Below are 15,306 nucleotides of genomic sequence, written 5' to 3'. Positions count from 1 at the left end.
GTACTGTACCTGGAGATATCTGCTATCTGCAGAGAAGTCCATTTGAATGACAAAGCTGGGAATGTCTCTGCAGTAACTGATTCTGTTAAGGGTGGGGCCCAATGTTAGGTCATAAAAGTCCACCGAGTTCTCACTAGAACCCACTGCCAGAAACCGGGAATCTGGACTAAATCTGGAGAGGTAATAAAATATGTGAAAGATACATCAGCACACATGAAATCATAAATATTTAAGACCAGTAACTTCCATTCTACCTCAAAAACAAGTATGTGTGTGATCTGGCCTCAAGCAGATTTACCTGGTGGACACAACTGATTGTGTGTATGGAGATTCTATTTGTGTTATGTGGAACAAAATTTACATGTTATTTCAAGTGCCAATTCCCTTAAAAGTGTAGGTTTTGAAAAAGCCACTAACAATTACATAATTGCTAAGTTACATAGTTCGCCAAATTCACCAAGATAGGTTTCTTTCATCTGGAATCATGGTATCTTAACAGCAAAGGACACAGACCTGCTTAAGTCCCCTCAGGTTATCTGGTGAAGGAACACTATTTGAAGCTTGGAAGAAGTTACTTGAAGACAAGTATATGCCTAGTGATCATGGGAAATGATCTGAGACAACGCAGGTTCTTGAGGGGAATGGGGGACCTATAAGAAGTTTATATAGTGAAGTCCTGAGGACGGTTTCATTTGTAAAAGGGTTTTACGGTGAAGGGTGCAAGCAGATTCAGTAATCCGTCTTGATCACACAGAGGCACTTGGTAAGTGGTAGCCACTGTCCACATAAGCTTAAGCACTGGAATATAAAGGTTCAAGAAAAGTTTAAAGTTTAATTAATTCAGATTCTGGGGCATAGATGTTTGATGGGTGTTAATTAAACGAGTAACTACGCAGTTGAGAGTTGGGGTTGCAGCTTTAGTTTCCAGGCTGACGTCTACAGGACAGATGGCTCTCTTCGGTACAGCAGAAGATCATTCTTGGCAGGATGAACTTGCTGGACCTGTCCAGTGTGACGCTTCATCGTCAAGCGTTCCCTGAGTACGTGCTCTTATAAGGCACTGTGGTTGATGCCACTAGATTAATAATTCGGCAAGAAGCACACAAACAGCCATATTTCAGCATACAAGTGATGATGTGATAAAATGCTATAGGCACTAATGAGGACCTGTTTTCAAATGCAACCCGGGTCATTTAAGAATACATATACTAGAAGTTCTATTCCATTTGTTGACTAACCTGATATCATGGATTGAACATCGTCTATCTCTCTTCTTTCCCCATATTTTTAGGGAGCTCACCAGTAAAATAATAAATTCTCCATTTTTCATTCCGATAGCCACCATATCCCCTTCAGGGCTATAACACACGGTCCGAGCAGCATGTCCCAAGTTCACTTTGTTTAACATCTTCTGCACAAGAACCAAAAGAGCCAGAGAAAACTACATTAAGTACTTACAAAGTAAACCAGTTCCTTTTCAACATAATTCTCAAATAGTTCTTCTCAAATTGTGCTAGCAATTTGGGACTTACACTCTCCTTAGAAATTGTAACTTAAAAGAAAAAAAGCCAAATACTGTTTGTACCTACTTTATCAGCAATATCCCAGAGTCTCACTGTCCCATCTTCTGCGGCAGAAAGGAAAAAATCCCTGGAGGGATGTGTCACTAGTCCCCATATGGGCCCATCCACATGACCATTAACTAAAATATTGCAGGCTGCATTTTTCTCTCCAACTTCGATGATCTCCGCACTCCTTGTCCCAACTAGGATCTTGCCCTGAAACACAAGGGGATTGATATATTTATCGTAATTACAGCAATGTCTTTTAATAACTTAAGGACCCTACTGACCTTTCAGAGAACTTTTTGCTTTGAACTAACATAGTAGCAAGCCCATCATTAGCTCATGAGGTTTTTCTTTGACTAGAGGCGCATCTGCAAGAGCCCCGAGTCTGCCAGAAAACAGAACTATTCTCTAAGACAGAGCCCTGACTTTGACTATATTTTACTCTGACGATCTCCGAAGAGGTGCAAGTGCGCTGGAATACAGGAAGAAAGTATTACATTTTAGTTAAAAAGTATAAATAGCAGTGTCTGGGTGGCTCGGTCAGTTGAGTGTCTGACTTCGACTCAGGTCATGATCTCCTTGCTCGTGAGTCTGAGACCCGTGTCGGGCTCTCTGCTGACAGCTGGAGCCTGCTTCGATTCTGTGTCTCCCTCTCTCTCTGCCCCTCCCCTGTTCATGTCTCGCTTGCTCTCCAAACTAAACTTCAAAAAACAAAAAAGAAGTATAAATAAAAGCCTAATTAATACATGAACTGAAGATAATACATGTATATAATTTATAAATACACTTATTGCCAGTGCATGCATGGTCCAAATTTTTTATAGGAATGAATGTTTTAAAAAAAAAGGGTGGCTGGGTAGAGCATATGACTCTTGATGTTGGGGGTTTTGAGTTTGAGCCCCATGCATGGCGGGGGGTTGAGTACTTATAAAATTAAGGTGCCTGGGGGGCTCAGTCAGTTGAGTGTCTGCCTTTGGCTCAGGTCATGATATATTTCATGAGTTCAAGCTTCACCTCGGACTCTGTGCTGTCAGTGTGGAGCCCACTTTGGATCCTCTGTCTCCCCCTCTCTCTGCCCTCCCCATTCTTGTGCTCTCTCTCTCTCTCAAAAATAATGAGCCTTGGGGCACCTAGGTGGCTCAGTCGGTTAAGTATCAGACTTCGGCTCGGGTCATGATCTCACAGTTCGTGGGTTCGGGCCCCACTTTGGGCTCTGTGCTGACAGCTCAAGGCCTGGAGCCTACTTTGGATTCTGTCTCCCTCTCTGCCCCTCCCATGCTCGTGCTGTCTCTCTCCCACTCAAAAATAAACATGAAAAAAATGTTTTAATTAAAAAAAATGTACATTTAAAAATAAAATTTAACAAAATTTTGCTGTAATCAAAATTGATTCAACTGGCAAGAAATTTCACTTCTGCCCACCACGGTTGAATTAGTAGATTCAAGAAAACATGGAGGTTTAAATACTGTGTTGAGACCGGGGAGTAGCTTCTCATCTTAAGCGTGGCCCGGAGGCAGAAGGCACACTGGCGCGCTGCCCGCGGGGCTCCGGGGGCGGCCGGGAAAAGGCAGAGCGTAGCCAGCAAGCAGACTCCTCTGCAAGTGTCACTCGTCAAGTTGCAGAGGGCGAGGGAACTGCAAGAATAACCAACCATTCTCTACTTTTGGCTGCACCGGAACGGCTCTCGGAACATCTTACTTTGCCCCTGCACACGGAGCGGACACAGTCCGTGGCTTGTCCCGTGTCCAGCCTGAAGGCTCGGCACCGCCTCAGTTCCTGATCCCACAGCTTGACCGCTCCTCCTTCTCTTGACCTAAGAGCAACCCAAGCCAAATAAGCATTTTTATGAGCTATTACAAATCACTTTTATTACAAACAAATACTAAATTATACAAGCAGAACAGTAAAAAAAAAAAAGGGGGGGGGCCCCGATATTCACTTTTTGTAGTCTCTAAACTTTCTGTGGCAACTTTAAGATACACTGTATTTCAGCCATTCAGTTGAAGCAAATTTTACCTGATGAAAATTCATTTTTCTGACATGAGTGTATTCTTCCTTAGTTCTCCACATCCCCCCGCCCCCATATAATGTATCCTCTTGATTAAGGAAATGTGCAGAATGATGTTTAATGTTAAAATGACAATGGAAACGTAAGGCTAGATAACAGGATTACAGGTGCTGTGCTAGAGAAGAGATCTTTAATGGCCAAAAGGGGTGCGCTTTCCTTCGTATCATTGTGAAAATACCCACTGAAACCATCCAGCAGGCTACTAATGGGCAGAGGTGTGCTGAACAGAAGGCGTGTGGGAAACAGCAGCGTCAGGGTAAGACAGAAAAGAGAAAACATAGCCCATTTATGGTTTTTCTCTTGGGAGAACTGAAAAATGTATTCCTTTATTTTCTGTTAGATGAATTGCTTGTCTTAGGAGAAAAGCACGCCCAGGACCACAATACAGGGTTCGTTTTTGTGAAACACAAAAGCCGCTGCACTGGTGTTTGATTAGGTGGGTTCCCTCATCCTGGATGGACATGTGCGTGCTTCCTGGCCCCGCAAACACTACATTTTAACAAGCATAGGAGTATGTTGGCAGAAAATCCATTAGTATCTGGCTTCTTCTGGGAGGTTTTCAAATCACTCAGAAAAACGTCTTTCGTTAGACTTAAATTTTGAAGGCTGTTTTACACAATTTTATGTAACAAGTATTTTATGTAACGAGATTGCCTCAAGCAAAAGCAAACAAGGCAGTTTGTTTCTAGTGTCCTCACACCTTTCTGAGGCCGCCAGCTGTATGCACCTTACCCCTCAGTGTCTGTTTGGGCCAAAAAGGAGAGAGCAGGCAGTCAAGATACATCCTGGGTTTGAGGGCAAAGATTCTCCCATGGGTCACTTCTTCCCCAGCAAATACTTATCCAGGCATACAGACATGAGGGAAATCAGTTCTCTGCCTACACGATAACCACCTAAACCATACCTCAGAGAAATAAGCTATCGCCCCAACTGTTGGGGTTAAGGTGTCTTTACACTGTGAAATAAATCAGAAGTGACTTAAGAAATTAATAGTCAACAGGAAGGCACATAAAAGGCAATAAAGGTGAAGCACATGAGGAAGAAGGTCAGAGAGGATGATCCGTGTAGTCTAGAAATAACTAGAATAATTCACTGCAAACTGCAGGCAGCCCCCAGTGCATGAACGTGTGGTTAGGTTGTGGGAACAGGACTCACGGCCTTTCCTTGCCTCCGGTCACAATAAGTCCGTCTCGCAGTGTGGTGAACATGGCAAACACAGGCCCGTTGTGAGCTCTGGCCACGGTCCTACACAGTATGTGATCTTTCCACACACAGACATCTCCACTGATGGTACCTGTAAACGTCAAGTTATTCTGAAAAGGAGCGGGGAAGGGGGAGACAAACTCATCAAAAGTTCAAATAGAGTTGAAACAGACGCAATTCTCTACCATAAGTGTGGCCTACCTCACATTCTCAGATACAAAGAACATGATACAGTGGGAGAAACCATGGACCCGGCAAATGGGTTCATGTCTGAACTTGAGGTTTAGTTTTGTCAGGGCCTTTTAGTCTATTCTGTTGCTTATTTGCTGGAATAACCTTCAGTGAGGTTTTTTAATCTCTAGGATTATCAGCTTTTTCATGTGTAAAACGAGGGAGTTCAGGCACCAAGTTTCCCTCCAATGCAAAATTTTAGAATTCTGGTTTACATCGTCCCTTTAGGCTGCTTCCCTCCAGCTGCCTGAGAAATAACTTGAGGTCATCAGTAACTGAGAGTGAAAAAAAAGAGTAGGAACAGGAAGTGAAAATAACATTTCACTAGTTTTGATAAAGTATTTTGCCACAGAAAGTAAAACTACGTACACAACTTAGAGCAATGTTGTATGAGTTTAAATTTCACTAATTCATGAGGTTATATATGAAATTAACATTTGCCATGATTTCTCAAAATCAAAACGGCAAAAATCAGTGCATTTCTGCAATACAACATAAGATAAATTTGATAAGGTGCCCAAAGTAATAGTGCTTTAGATCACTTTGAGAATGCAATCCTGATAGAGTTCATTTATGCGGAAACTGGAGAAATTAAATTCTGCATCATGTGCTATTTTCATCCATTTTAATTTCACTTTCAGAGCAACTGGTCCAAGATCTTTCAACAAAAACGATATGGAAAGAACTAAAAGGAAAGTAAGATTTTGAGTTACAACAAAACATTTTCTTTAATCTTTCTGACAAGAACATAGTTTCTATGTTTAATTTCCCTACAATTTTTTTAAAGTAATCTCACAACCTAGAGATCGAGAGTCGCATGCTCTAGGCGCCCCTGCCTACAACAATTTAATGTTACTTTGAATATGCAGTCATGCATATTCTCTGTACCTATTTGGATAACAATAATTATACTTGTCATCTAGGAGCATCATTAATTCATGCCTTATCTTCAATCAGAATGTAAATGCTCTAGGCGTAGAAACCAAGATTTTACTTCCCTTGCTTTTTTTTTTTTTTGTAACCCTAGGCATGGAGGGTGTTCAAACAGGCCTAAACTGAACATCAGTCCATCTTGCTATGTAACAAAACATTCTGATTTCACTGCTGCTTTAACCGGAAGTCAATCAGGACTAATATTTTAGTCTTCAAGTTTATTTTCTATTGGGAATAGGCAACTGGGTACATAAGGAATTTTATACATGAAACAAGTTAAGTCAACACAGGCAAATTAAATGCCAGAAGCATTTGAAGGTGTGGGTTTTTCTTCTGGAAAGGAACTACCCTACCCATCTTATATTATGAATCCCCAAAATGTTTAACGGAAGTTTGACATGGTATGACCAACATTTTCAATGATCTTTTTGTTAAAATCATGTGCTTAAAGGTTCTAAAAGTATAATTTTCTTCGTGCGTTACATTCCCAGCGCCATAAACACTTTAGTACAGAAAATCCACCAAGGTTTTTGATGTACCAAAGGATTTAAAAAGTGTGGCCAGGGCTCAGGGTATTAGAGATGTGGATTGTAAACCACAAGCCCAATGGGATGTGGGGGCGGGGACGGCTCTGGAACACCCTCTGTGAAGACTGGGAATCTTGCTCTCCTTCCTACTCTGAAAGAGCTGCACTGGCCCAGAGCACTTCCAACTATGTGATAAGCAGTGAGTTAAGTTGATAGAGAGCAAAAGAAATCCTAAACTCAGGTACCACCTTAAACACTAGAAAAATTACATTTCTTGATTCATCTTTCTTCATTCTGACAAATTTTTAGGATTATGAGGAACTACTAGAAGGATAGACATTTTAGGGGACTTAGGGTGACAATTACAAAATTAACGAAGGCTTTTGAGAATGGCTGGCAGTGGCCCAAGGACTGAAATGTTTCATTATAATCCTTCTCCCTCATTAATTTTCTTTCCTACTCCCTGATTTCTGAAAGTACCAGATTTTGAAAGGTGGAATATACGCAGGACTGGGACATATGGAATGGTTAGTGGGTCACGGTGCCATATGACAACACGAATGTGGCTTATCTATCTGAAGCAAGAAAATTCAAAGCAGTCCAACTGCCGTGACTGAGTTCCACAAGCACACGCGGTTTAAGAGACATACTGCACCAAACGCCACAGCAAGCATGGTCTGCATCCGGGCATCCTCCAGGGTGCTCACGAGCCCTTTTTTGCTAAGAAGAGCCCTTCCTGCCAGTGTCCAGAACTTCACGTGTTTGACTCCCACAGAGACAAACTGGGAATCTGAATCTGGTCGGAATTCTGCCACAAAAATGCGTCGGTTGTGACCGGCTCTGCTGGCAATTTTGGCACCTGATAAGAAGAGACAACAAATTACCTAAGTTAGCAGAGGAACTAAGATAGCTTTTGCCAGATCGAACAGCTACTCAAAATATATCGTTCAAAAAACAAATACTTGCACGTGTCCTCTGCATCGCTACCTAGCCGCCAGATGACAGACGATTACTGGCGGAGAAGGTCCTTTTTACATACTTTCTCAAGTGACATGTGTATTAATGGGAGCTTTATTCTCATTGAAGGGCCATTCTAGATTTTAGAAATCACATCTTACTTTCTCCTATGTAGCTCTGTGAACTTCACTTTTTGGAGCAGCCACGTAACTGGAAAGTTTTACCTAAAGTATGGTAAGCAATATGATCCTGTTCATCTTTCATTATCACTTGGTATTTCATTTCTGTTCTTAACACCCTCCATGACCAAACAAATAAGAATTAACAAGGAGACTTACATATGGTTTCTTACTGAAAGAGCAGTGAATTACGTATAGTATTAGAAACTTGCATATGTTTCTATTTCGTGAGCTTCTTTCACTGAGTTTTTAAAGTGCAACATACAGTGAGTGATACCAGCTGTGTACTGTGTGTGTTGCAGGGCTGAAATGAAGAACGATTTCAATCACTAAGTTAAAGCAAATATGAAACAGAGTTCATATCACCCTGGTATTCTTAGTTTTAAAAATCACCAAGAAAAAAGAACCCTACCTTCCTGCCATCTCCAAACGGTAATCGTATGTTCTGGGTCCAGCCCCACAGACAGCAAGAGTTTGCCGGTAGCACTGAAGCTGACTGAACACACTCCCTTCGAATGGTAGCATCTCAGTATAGATAAAGTCTGCTTGTTCATTGCATCCCAGATGTGGATAGAAGGAGCCGTAGCTAAATAATGATAAAATCCAAAAGTTGTAATATACCTGTTACAGATGTTTCCATTTCTACAGCTGACGCATACTTTCTGAAACACGGAAAAGTATGTACCAAAGAATGAGTGTGTACTTAAGAAAAAATAGCTCAAAACCAAGACTAAATGAAAAAAGAAACAGATTCACAAATACAGAGAACTGATGGTTGCCAGAGGGGAGGGCGGAGGGGGATGGACAAAATGGGTGAAAGGGAGCGGGAGATACAGATTTCCAGTTATGAATAAGTCATGGGATAAAAGGCACAGCATAGGGAATACAGTCAATGGGGCTGGAATGACATCGCATGGGGATGAATGGTAGCGACACCCACGGTGAGCACAGCGGAACATGTAAACTTGTCCAATCACGATGTTGTACGCCTGGAACTCATGTAACATTGTGTGTCAACTGTATCTCGATTTAAAAAAATAATAAAAGAAAGAAAGAAAAGGAGAGAGGAAGGAAAGGCAAAAATACAGAATACTTCTTCAGGCTACAGTTCACACTGCATTTTTGAGAAAATAACATTTATACAAGAAAATTAGGCAATCACAAACTTTAAATTACTCAGAAATACACGTTTTAGATACATGTTAAATCTTTATATAATTATGTGGAGAAATGCACAAATATTACACAATAATTAAATATCAGAGTATATTCAGTTATCTGCTACCTGAACATTAGTTCTGAACATTAGTTACTGTTACTCAGTATCTCATCTGAAGGGGAGATGAAAAGCAAACACAAACTGAGAAAGGCAACAGGTAGGAAGGACACCATGTGAACAGCTCTCAAAAGAAATCTTCAACCATATAGACAGATATCTGGTAAAAAGCCAAGTTCACATCACTTCATAAAACAGTGTTTTTTATTTTTTAATTTTTAAAATTTATTTTTGAGAGACAGAAAGAGAGCACAAGTGGAGGAGGGGCAGAGAGAGAGAGGTAGAGAGGATCCAAAGCAGGCTCCAGGCTCTGCCCCGACAGCACAGAGCCCGACGTGGGGCTCGGACTCACAAATTGTGAAATCATGACCTGAGCTAACGTTGGACGCTTAACCGACCGAGCCACCCAGGTGCCAATTTTTGTTTTTTAAACAAGATTTCAGGGAAGAAATAAAACTGTTTTTTTTTTTTTTAAAGGTTTATTTATTTTTGAGAGAGAGAGTGCACACATGGAGGAGGGGCACAGAGAGAGGGAGACAGGGGATCTAAAGCAGGCTCTGCACTGACAGCAGAGAGCCCAATGTGGGGCTTGAACCCAAGAACTGTAAGATCATGATCCAATTGAAGCTAGATGCTTGTTTACAAAACTGAGCCACCATGTGCCCCCAAACTGCTAATCTGTTTTATTTAGATTTTTTTAAAAAAGTAAAAAAAAATTTAGTAGGATCTACACCCAACGTGGGGCTTAAACTCATGACTCTAAGATCAAGAGTCGCATACTCTTCTGAGCCAACTAGGTGTCCCCAAATTGCTCATCTTTATAAAAAAATTGTATTTGTTGTTATTCATCTTGTGTAGCCCATTTCTGCTGCTTAAAAAATTTTCCCAGTTCTCTGTATTTTCTAACTTAAAAATCAGGGATTTGTATTGTCCTTTCTTCATGAACTGCAGCCCATAAAAATGTATTTATTTTCAGCAGCTAATTCAGTCTTAGAACATAAGTACTTCTGGTAAAATAATTGAAATACGAGAGTGGGTTTGTTTCAAACTATAAATCCGCTACAAATAATGCAAACATAGAGACATTTTTATTTATTTATTTTTGAGAAAGAGCACACAGTGGAGGGACAGAAAGGGGTGAAGAAGAGAATCTCAAGCAGGCTCCACACTCAGCAAGAGCCTGGCGCAGGGCTCAATCTCATAACCATGAGATCATGACCTGAGCCAAAATCAAGAGTCAGACCCTTAACTGACTGAGCCACCAAGGTGCCCAGAGACAGTTTAATAAGATAAGCTGTCTTGGTATCTTTTGATGAAGAAAGACATTTTGGTCTCTAAAGAAAACATTCTGATAAATTTAAACTATGTTGTATACAATCTACAATTTATAGCATACAATGATTAATCTGTCAGTCCTTCTAAGTAATTACAATATAGTAAACCAGGGACTGGAGGTCATTAAGTAAAACCTGTTCAAAGATGTAACTGTTAAAAATCAAAACTGTATGGGAACAGTTTACCATGTATTAACATAAGGGATTTATGTGTGAAAAATTGAGCACAATAATTTAAGTACTGGACCAAAAGTTAGTATGTTCTTTATTCAATAAAAGTCAAAGGATATGAGGGACTGGTAAACTTAATGTCAACGAATAACATTAGGTGGCTTAGATTTAAAGTGCAAATATATACTGGATCAGTCTATAATTTTTTGCCAGTAATAAATATTATATAGGTCATCTATAATATAAAAACTTATTTATTTGAGTGTATTTACTTTTGAAGGAGGGAGGGTGAGAGAGAGAGCACAAGTGTCGGGGAAGGGAAGAGACAGGGGGAGAGAAAGGATCCCAAATAGGCTCCATGTTGTCAGCGTGGAGCCCGACACGGGGCTCGAACCCAGGGACCATGAGACCATGACCTGAGTCAAAACCAAGAATTGGATGCTTAACTGACTGAGCCACACAGGTGCCCTCAAACATTTGTATATGTTTACAAAAAGTACCTGGGGGCAATCCACAGACTTTATTTGCCTAAATGTGATGAGGCAGATAATGGATTTTTAAGAAACATCATTCAGTTTTGCCTCCAAATTTAATATGTCAAAACTACAAATACTTTTATTTATCTAAAAATTAAATAGCAAGTAATCTTAAGAAAGTTGAATTACTGAGCTTTTCAGGCTTTCATAAAAAGTTAAATGAGATGGTACAGTATACCTGAAATTTATGTTCTACAACATTCAGGTATGACCATGACATGGGACTGCTACATATTTAGACTGTTCTAAACTTCCTTCAGTGACAGTATTTAAGATTTAAATCACGGCAAAATTTTTTTAAAGTTTATTTTGAGGGGCGCCTGGGTGGCTCAATCGGTTGAGCGGCCGACTTCAGCTCAGGTCATGATCTCGCAGTCCGTGAGTTCGAGCCCCGCGTCAGGCTCTGTGCTGACAGCTCAGAGCCTGGAGCCTGTTTCATTCTGTGTCTCCCTCTCTCTGGCCCTCCCCCGTTCATGCTCTGTCTCTAAAATAAATAAACGTTAAAAAAAAAATTTAAAAAAAATAGTTTATTTTGAGAGAGAGAGAGAGAGAGAGAGAGAGAGAGAGAGAGAGAGAGAGAAGCCCCAAGCAGGCTCCACACTGTCAGCAGAGAGGCCGATGTTGGGCTCGAACTCATGAAACGTGAGATCATGACCTGAGCCAAAATCAGGAGTCAGATGCTTAACTGACTGAGCTACCCAGGCGCCCCAATCACTACAAATTTTCAAGGCTTTTCTAACTTACTAAAGAAACATTAAATTATGTTCATTACATTTTATTTTCTATGATTCAAAAAGGGTCATTCACGATGCTGGAGTAACACAGACACTCTTCTCACTCTTTCCCTTCCTACAAGCCACCAGCTAACGGGTGCCTGTCACGGGCTAGGTCTGTAACAGGAGACACATCAAAGCTCCACTACTAGGCAGGTGTGTTTTCCTATGAAGTCAGCCAGGCCCTAAGTCACACGCACTTCAGCGTGCTGTCCTCGGAATCCAGGTTCTGTGCGTGCTCCTTCCATCATATCAAGCTATCTCTGGAAAATCAATCCCACTGACTTTATTGTTTTTTAATGTTCATTCATTTTTAAGAGAGAAGAGCGAGAGAGAGGGCACAAGCTGGGAAAAGGCAGAGGGGGATAGAGGATCTGAAGTGGGCTCCATGTTGACAGTAGACAGCCTAATGTGGGGCTCAAACTTGTGAACCACAAGATCATGACCTGAGCCGAAGTCAGACACTCAACCGACTGAGCCACCCAGGCGCCCCAATCCCGCTGACTTTATAAGCATTTCTGACTCTTACTCTCCAGTATAGAGATGCCGCAAGGGTCTCTTTCAATTACTAGTTGGATCTTATAAGAACCAAAGTTTTAAAGGATATTCTTTCTCCATCCTCTACTTGGCCTTTGGTGTAGTATTATAAAAACTGTATTTTTAACAAAATTTTAATATGGGCCATTAAGTATAACAACTGTATCTCACTCTTTAATTTCCGCAGGGGACAACTCCTTGCAGCATACCCACTATCCATTACCTCCTTCCTTCTTAATAAAGTTATGCTTTTATTCAGGAATCCCCTCCTCCCTTATGTACAGCAAGTGATTCAGGGAGAGACCCTGCTTGCTCAGTTCACCAGTCTAAGCCTGCTGTGATTGATGACTTCCCCGAACCCCCAGCCACCCACACTCACACTCCCCACTCTCTGCCTCCAGCAGCAGTGATTTAGTTCAGTAACCCAGATTTGAGCCAATCAGCACATGGTACTCCCTAGGTCTTCTTAGTCTGGGGTTTGGTTTGTGTCTTAAAATGACTCAATCAGGCTAAACTGAAGGACTTTTAAGCTCATGGTTCTGAAAAAGGGTTTTTATCTGCTTCCCAACTAGATGAAAGCAAAGAAGCATGTAGTTCTAAATGGTACTGGCAGCCCTTTTGTGACCATGAATGCAACCAACCTTAGGATGAATATATTTCCTGATTTTCTGTCATACAGGACAACATGGAAGATCCTTAAAGTCACTTAATGGACAACTAACCATTGTGACAAACAGTAACTACAAATGGGGGGTTTGGGGGTACAGAGAAATCTCCCTTTGAATTGCCTTAAGGATCAAAAATGTCAAATTCTTACCACTGTCTTAGGCAGGCTTTGTCAGACAGAGAAGATGTCCCCTTAGTGTCCACTCACAAAACGTCTAATGGATTCAAAGGGTAATTATGTATTTTCTGTTATGTATTCACTCTCCCACATCCCAAACTGACCATTTCAAAACTTTATCCTCCACCTTCTTTGCCACCTCCTCACCCTCAGCTGATGAAATGAACAACATAGAAGCTACCAGACACGAGCTTATTTTCTCACCCCCAAACCTACCAGTTTTCTTGCATTCCCTTTAATCCTCAGGTCTCTGAATTTCTTCCTGTTCAACTGTCTCTCTGGAAGTATTCTCCCGTCTCAGTGAGCCAGCCGCTCCAGCAAAAAATTAACAGCCTTGATTCCTCACTTTCTGTCATGCCCTCACATCCAATTCATCAGAATGGACCACTGGCTTTCCCTCCAAAATACATCCTGTATTTGTCTAGCGTTCTCTCCATTTTCATTCCTGCCACCTCAGTTAAAAATGTCTTTTGCGTGGACTATTATAACAGCCTCCCAACTTTCTGATTACTTCTCTTTCTCTTCTGCATCCTTAATAGTGCAGAGTGATTTTCTCAAAGCATAAATGAGATCAACTCACTCCCTTAACACTCTCCAGGATGGATTCTGCACTTAGCGCGGATCCAAACTCCTCTCCATGATCTGCAAAGCCCCATGCACAAAGCCTCATGCACCTGATTCCTAACCCCCTTCTCCTTCTCCAAGTTCATCTTAGAGGCCTTACTCCTCCACACTCACCATCCTGTTTCTTGATTTAAGGTTCGCACAGTAAAGAGTTAACATAAACAAGCCTGAAGTTGCTATCATTAGAAGGGCCTGCTTGCAAGTGTGTGAGAACTTGACTTCTGAAATGGTCCCTATGTTAATAAGGCTGTTTTGTCTACCTGGGGTACTGAACACCTGCTTTCTTCTGGTATTTCAGTAGTTGTGGCTGATCTGTGCCTATGCTACCAGCCCTTCCACCCCAAAAGGCCTGAACTCTAAGGCTTAAGTGGGTGTCCCTGGGCAAAACACTGCACCTATGATCCTGTAGCATCTAAACTTCACCCAGTGTGTCTTTTTCCCTTGCAGATTACTGTAAGAAACTATAGCCCTAACAATCTCTGGGCCCCGGGATGCCTACTAGTGAATCACTGAATGTATGGGTGGGTCTTGGGACTCCCCAAAACAGCCTCAGCCTGGAGTCCCCCAGTTCATCCCTCAGCTGTCATTTTTTTTTTTGTTCTCATTCTTGGCCCAGCTGAATGTTACCACCTCAAGAAAACAAACATCTAGTTTTATTGACATCATCCTATTGTTTTTATCATCTCACCATCTCAGGTCATGTTAGTTTCAGAAGTTTACTTATTGGAGTGCCTGACTGGCTCGGTCAGAGGCATGTACACTCTTGACCTTGGGGTCGTGAGTTCGAGAACCACAGTGGGTATAAAGATTAAATATAAATAAATAAAAGTGTTTTAATTTTTTTTTGAAAAACTAAAAAAGTTTTTAAAAAGTTTACTTATTTATTGCCTCTCTGCCTCTAGAGCTGGAGGCTGCAAACTTTTCTGTAAAGGGTCAGAAAATAAGCCACAAAATTGAAGATATTATGCAGGTACTTATCTAATGAGAGAAAAATTTCCATTACATTTTTATTGATGAAAATCACGGAGTGATTTTTTTTTTTTTTTTAATTTTTTTTTTTTTCAACGTTTATTTATTTTTGGGACAGAGAGAGACAGAGCATGAATGGGGGAGGGGCAGAGAGAGAGGGAGACACAGAATCGGAAACAGGCTCCAGGCTCTGAGCCATCAGCCCAGAGCCCGACGCGGGGCTCGAACCCATGGACCGCGAGATCGTGACCTGGCTGAAGTCGGACGCTTAACCGACTGCGCCACCCAGGCGCCCCTGATTTTTTTTTTTTAATTTTAGAGAGAGAGCATGAGCAGGGGAGAGGGAGGGAGGGAGAGAATGAATGAATGAATGAATGAATGAATGAATCCCAAGCAGGCTCTAAGCTCAGCACAAAGCCCAACACGGGGCTCCATCCCATGGCCCTGGGATCATGACCTGAGCCGAAATCAAGAGTCAGACATTCAACTGACTGAGCCACCCAGGCGCCTGGAGAGTGAACTTTTTATAATAAAGATCCACTATGAGAAGAGTAAAATTCTTTGGAGATAACAAGG

At 41.4% G+C, this 15,306-nt stretch overlaps 1 protein-coding gene across 10 annotated transcripts in view; it reads right to left on the bottom strand.

The window, feature by feature from the left end:
- The window catches only part of EML5 (EMAP like 5), a 190,514-nt gene that overhangs the window by 5,514 nt on the left and 169,694 nt on the right, over positions 1 to 15,306 (bottom strand). For 8 of the 10 annotated variants that reach the window (XM_086709055.1, XM_086709057.1, XM_086709056.1 and 5 more), the window contains 7 exons: positions 8,079 to 8,252; positions 7,181 to 7,389; positions 4,792 to 4,949; positions 3,267 to 3,381; positions 1,590 to 1,778; positions 1,239 to 1,411; positions 10 to 172 (listed from right to left, as the gene is read on the bottom strand). In XM_086709055.1, coding sequence (XP_086565181.1) covers positions 10 to 172; positions 1,239 to 1,411; positions 1,590 to 1,778; positions 3,267 to 3,381; positions 4,792 to 4,949; positions 7,181 to 7,389; positions 8,079 to 8,252 — 1,181 coding nt within the window. Of the gene's footprint in view, positions 1 to 9; positions 173 to 1,238; positions 1,412 to 1,585; positions 1,779 to 3,265; positions 3,382 to 4,791; positions 4,950 to 7,180; positions 7,390 to 8,078; positions 8,253 to 15,306 lie in introns of those variants that run through there. The other 2 variants (XM_086709062.1, XM_086709065.1) reach the window with 2 other exon arrangements.

The sequence above is a fragment of the Puma concolor genome, chromosome B3 (genome assembly GCF_028749965.1).
Source record: "Puma concolor isolate L17-30 chromosome B3, mPumCon1.1.hap2, whole genome shotgun sequence".
In the NCBI taxonomy this organism is placed as follows: domain Eukaryota; kingdom Metazoa; phylum Chordata; class Mammalia; order Carnivora; family Felidae; genus Puma; species Puma concolor.
Note: the sequence above shows the minus strand (reverse complement) of the source record. Positions and strands in the feature narration are given on the sequence as shown.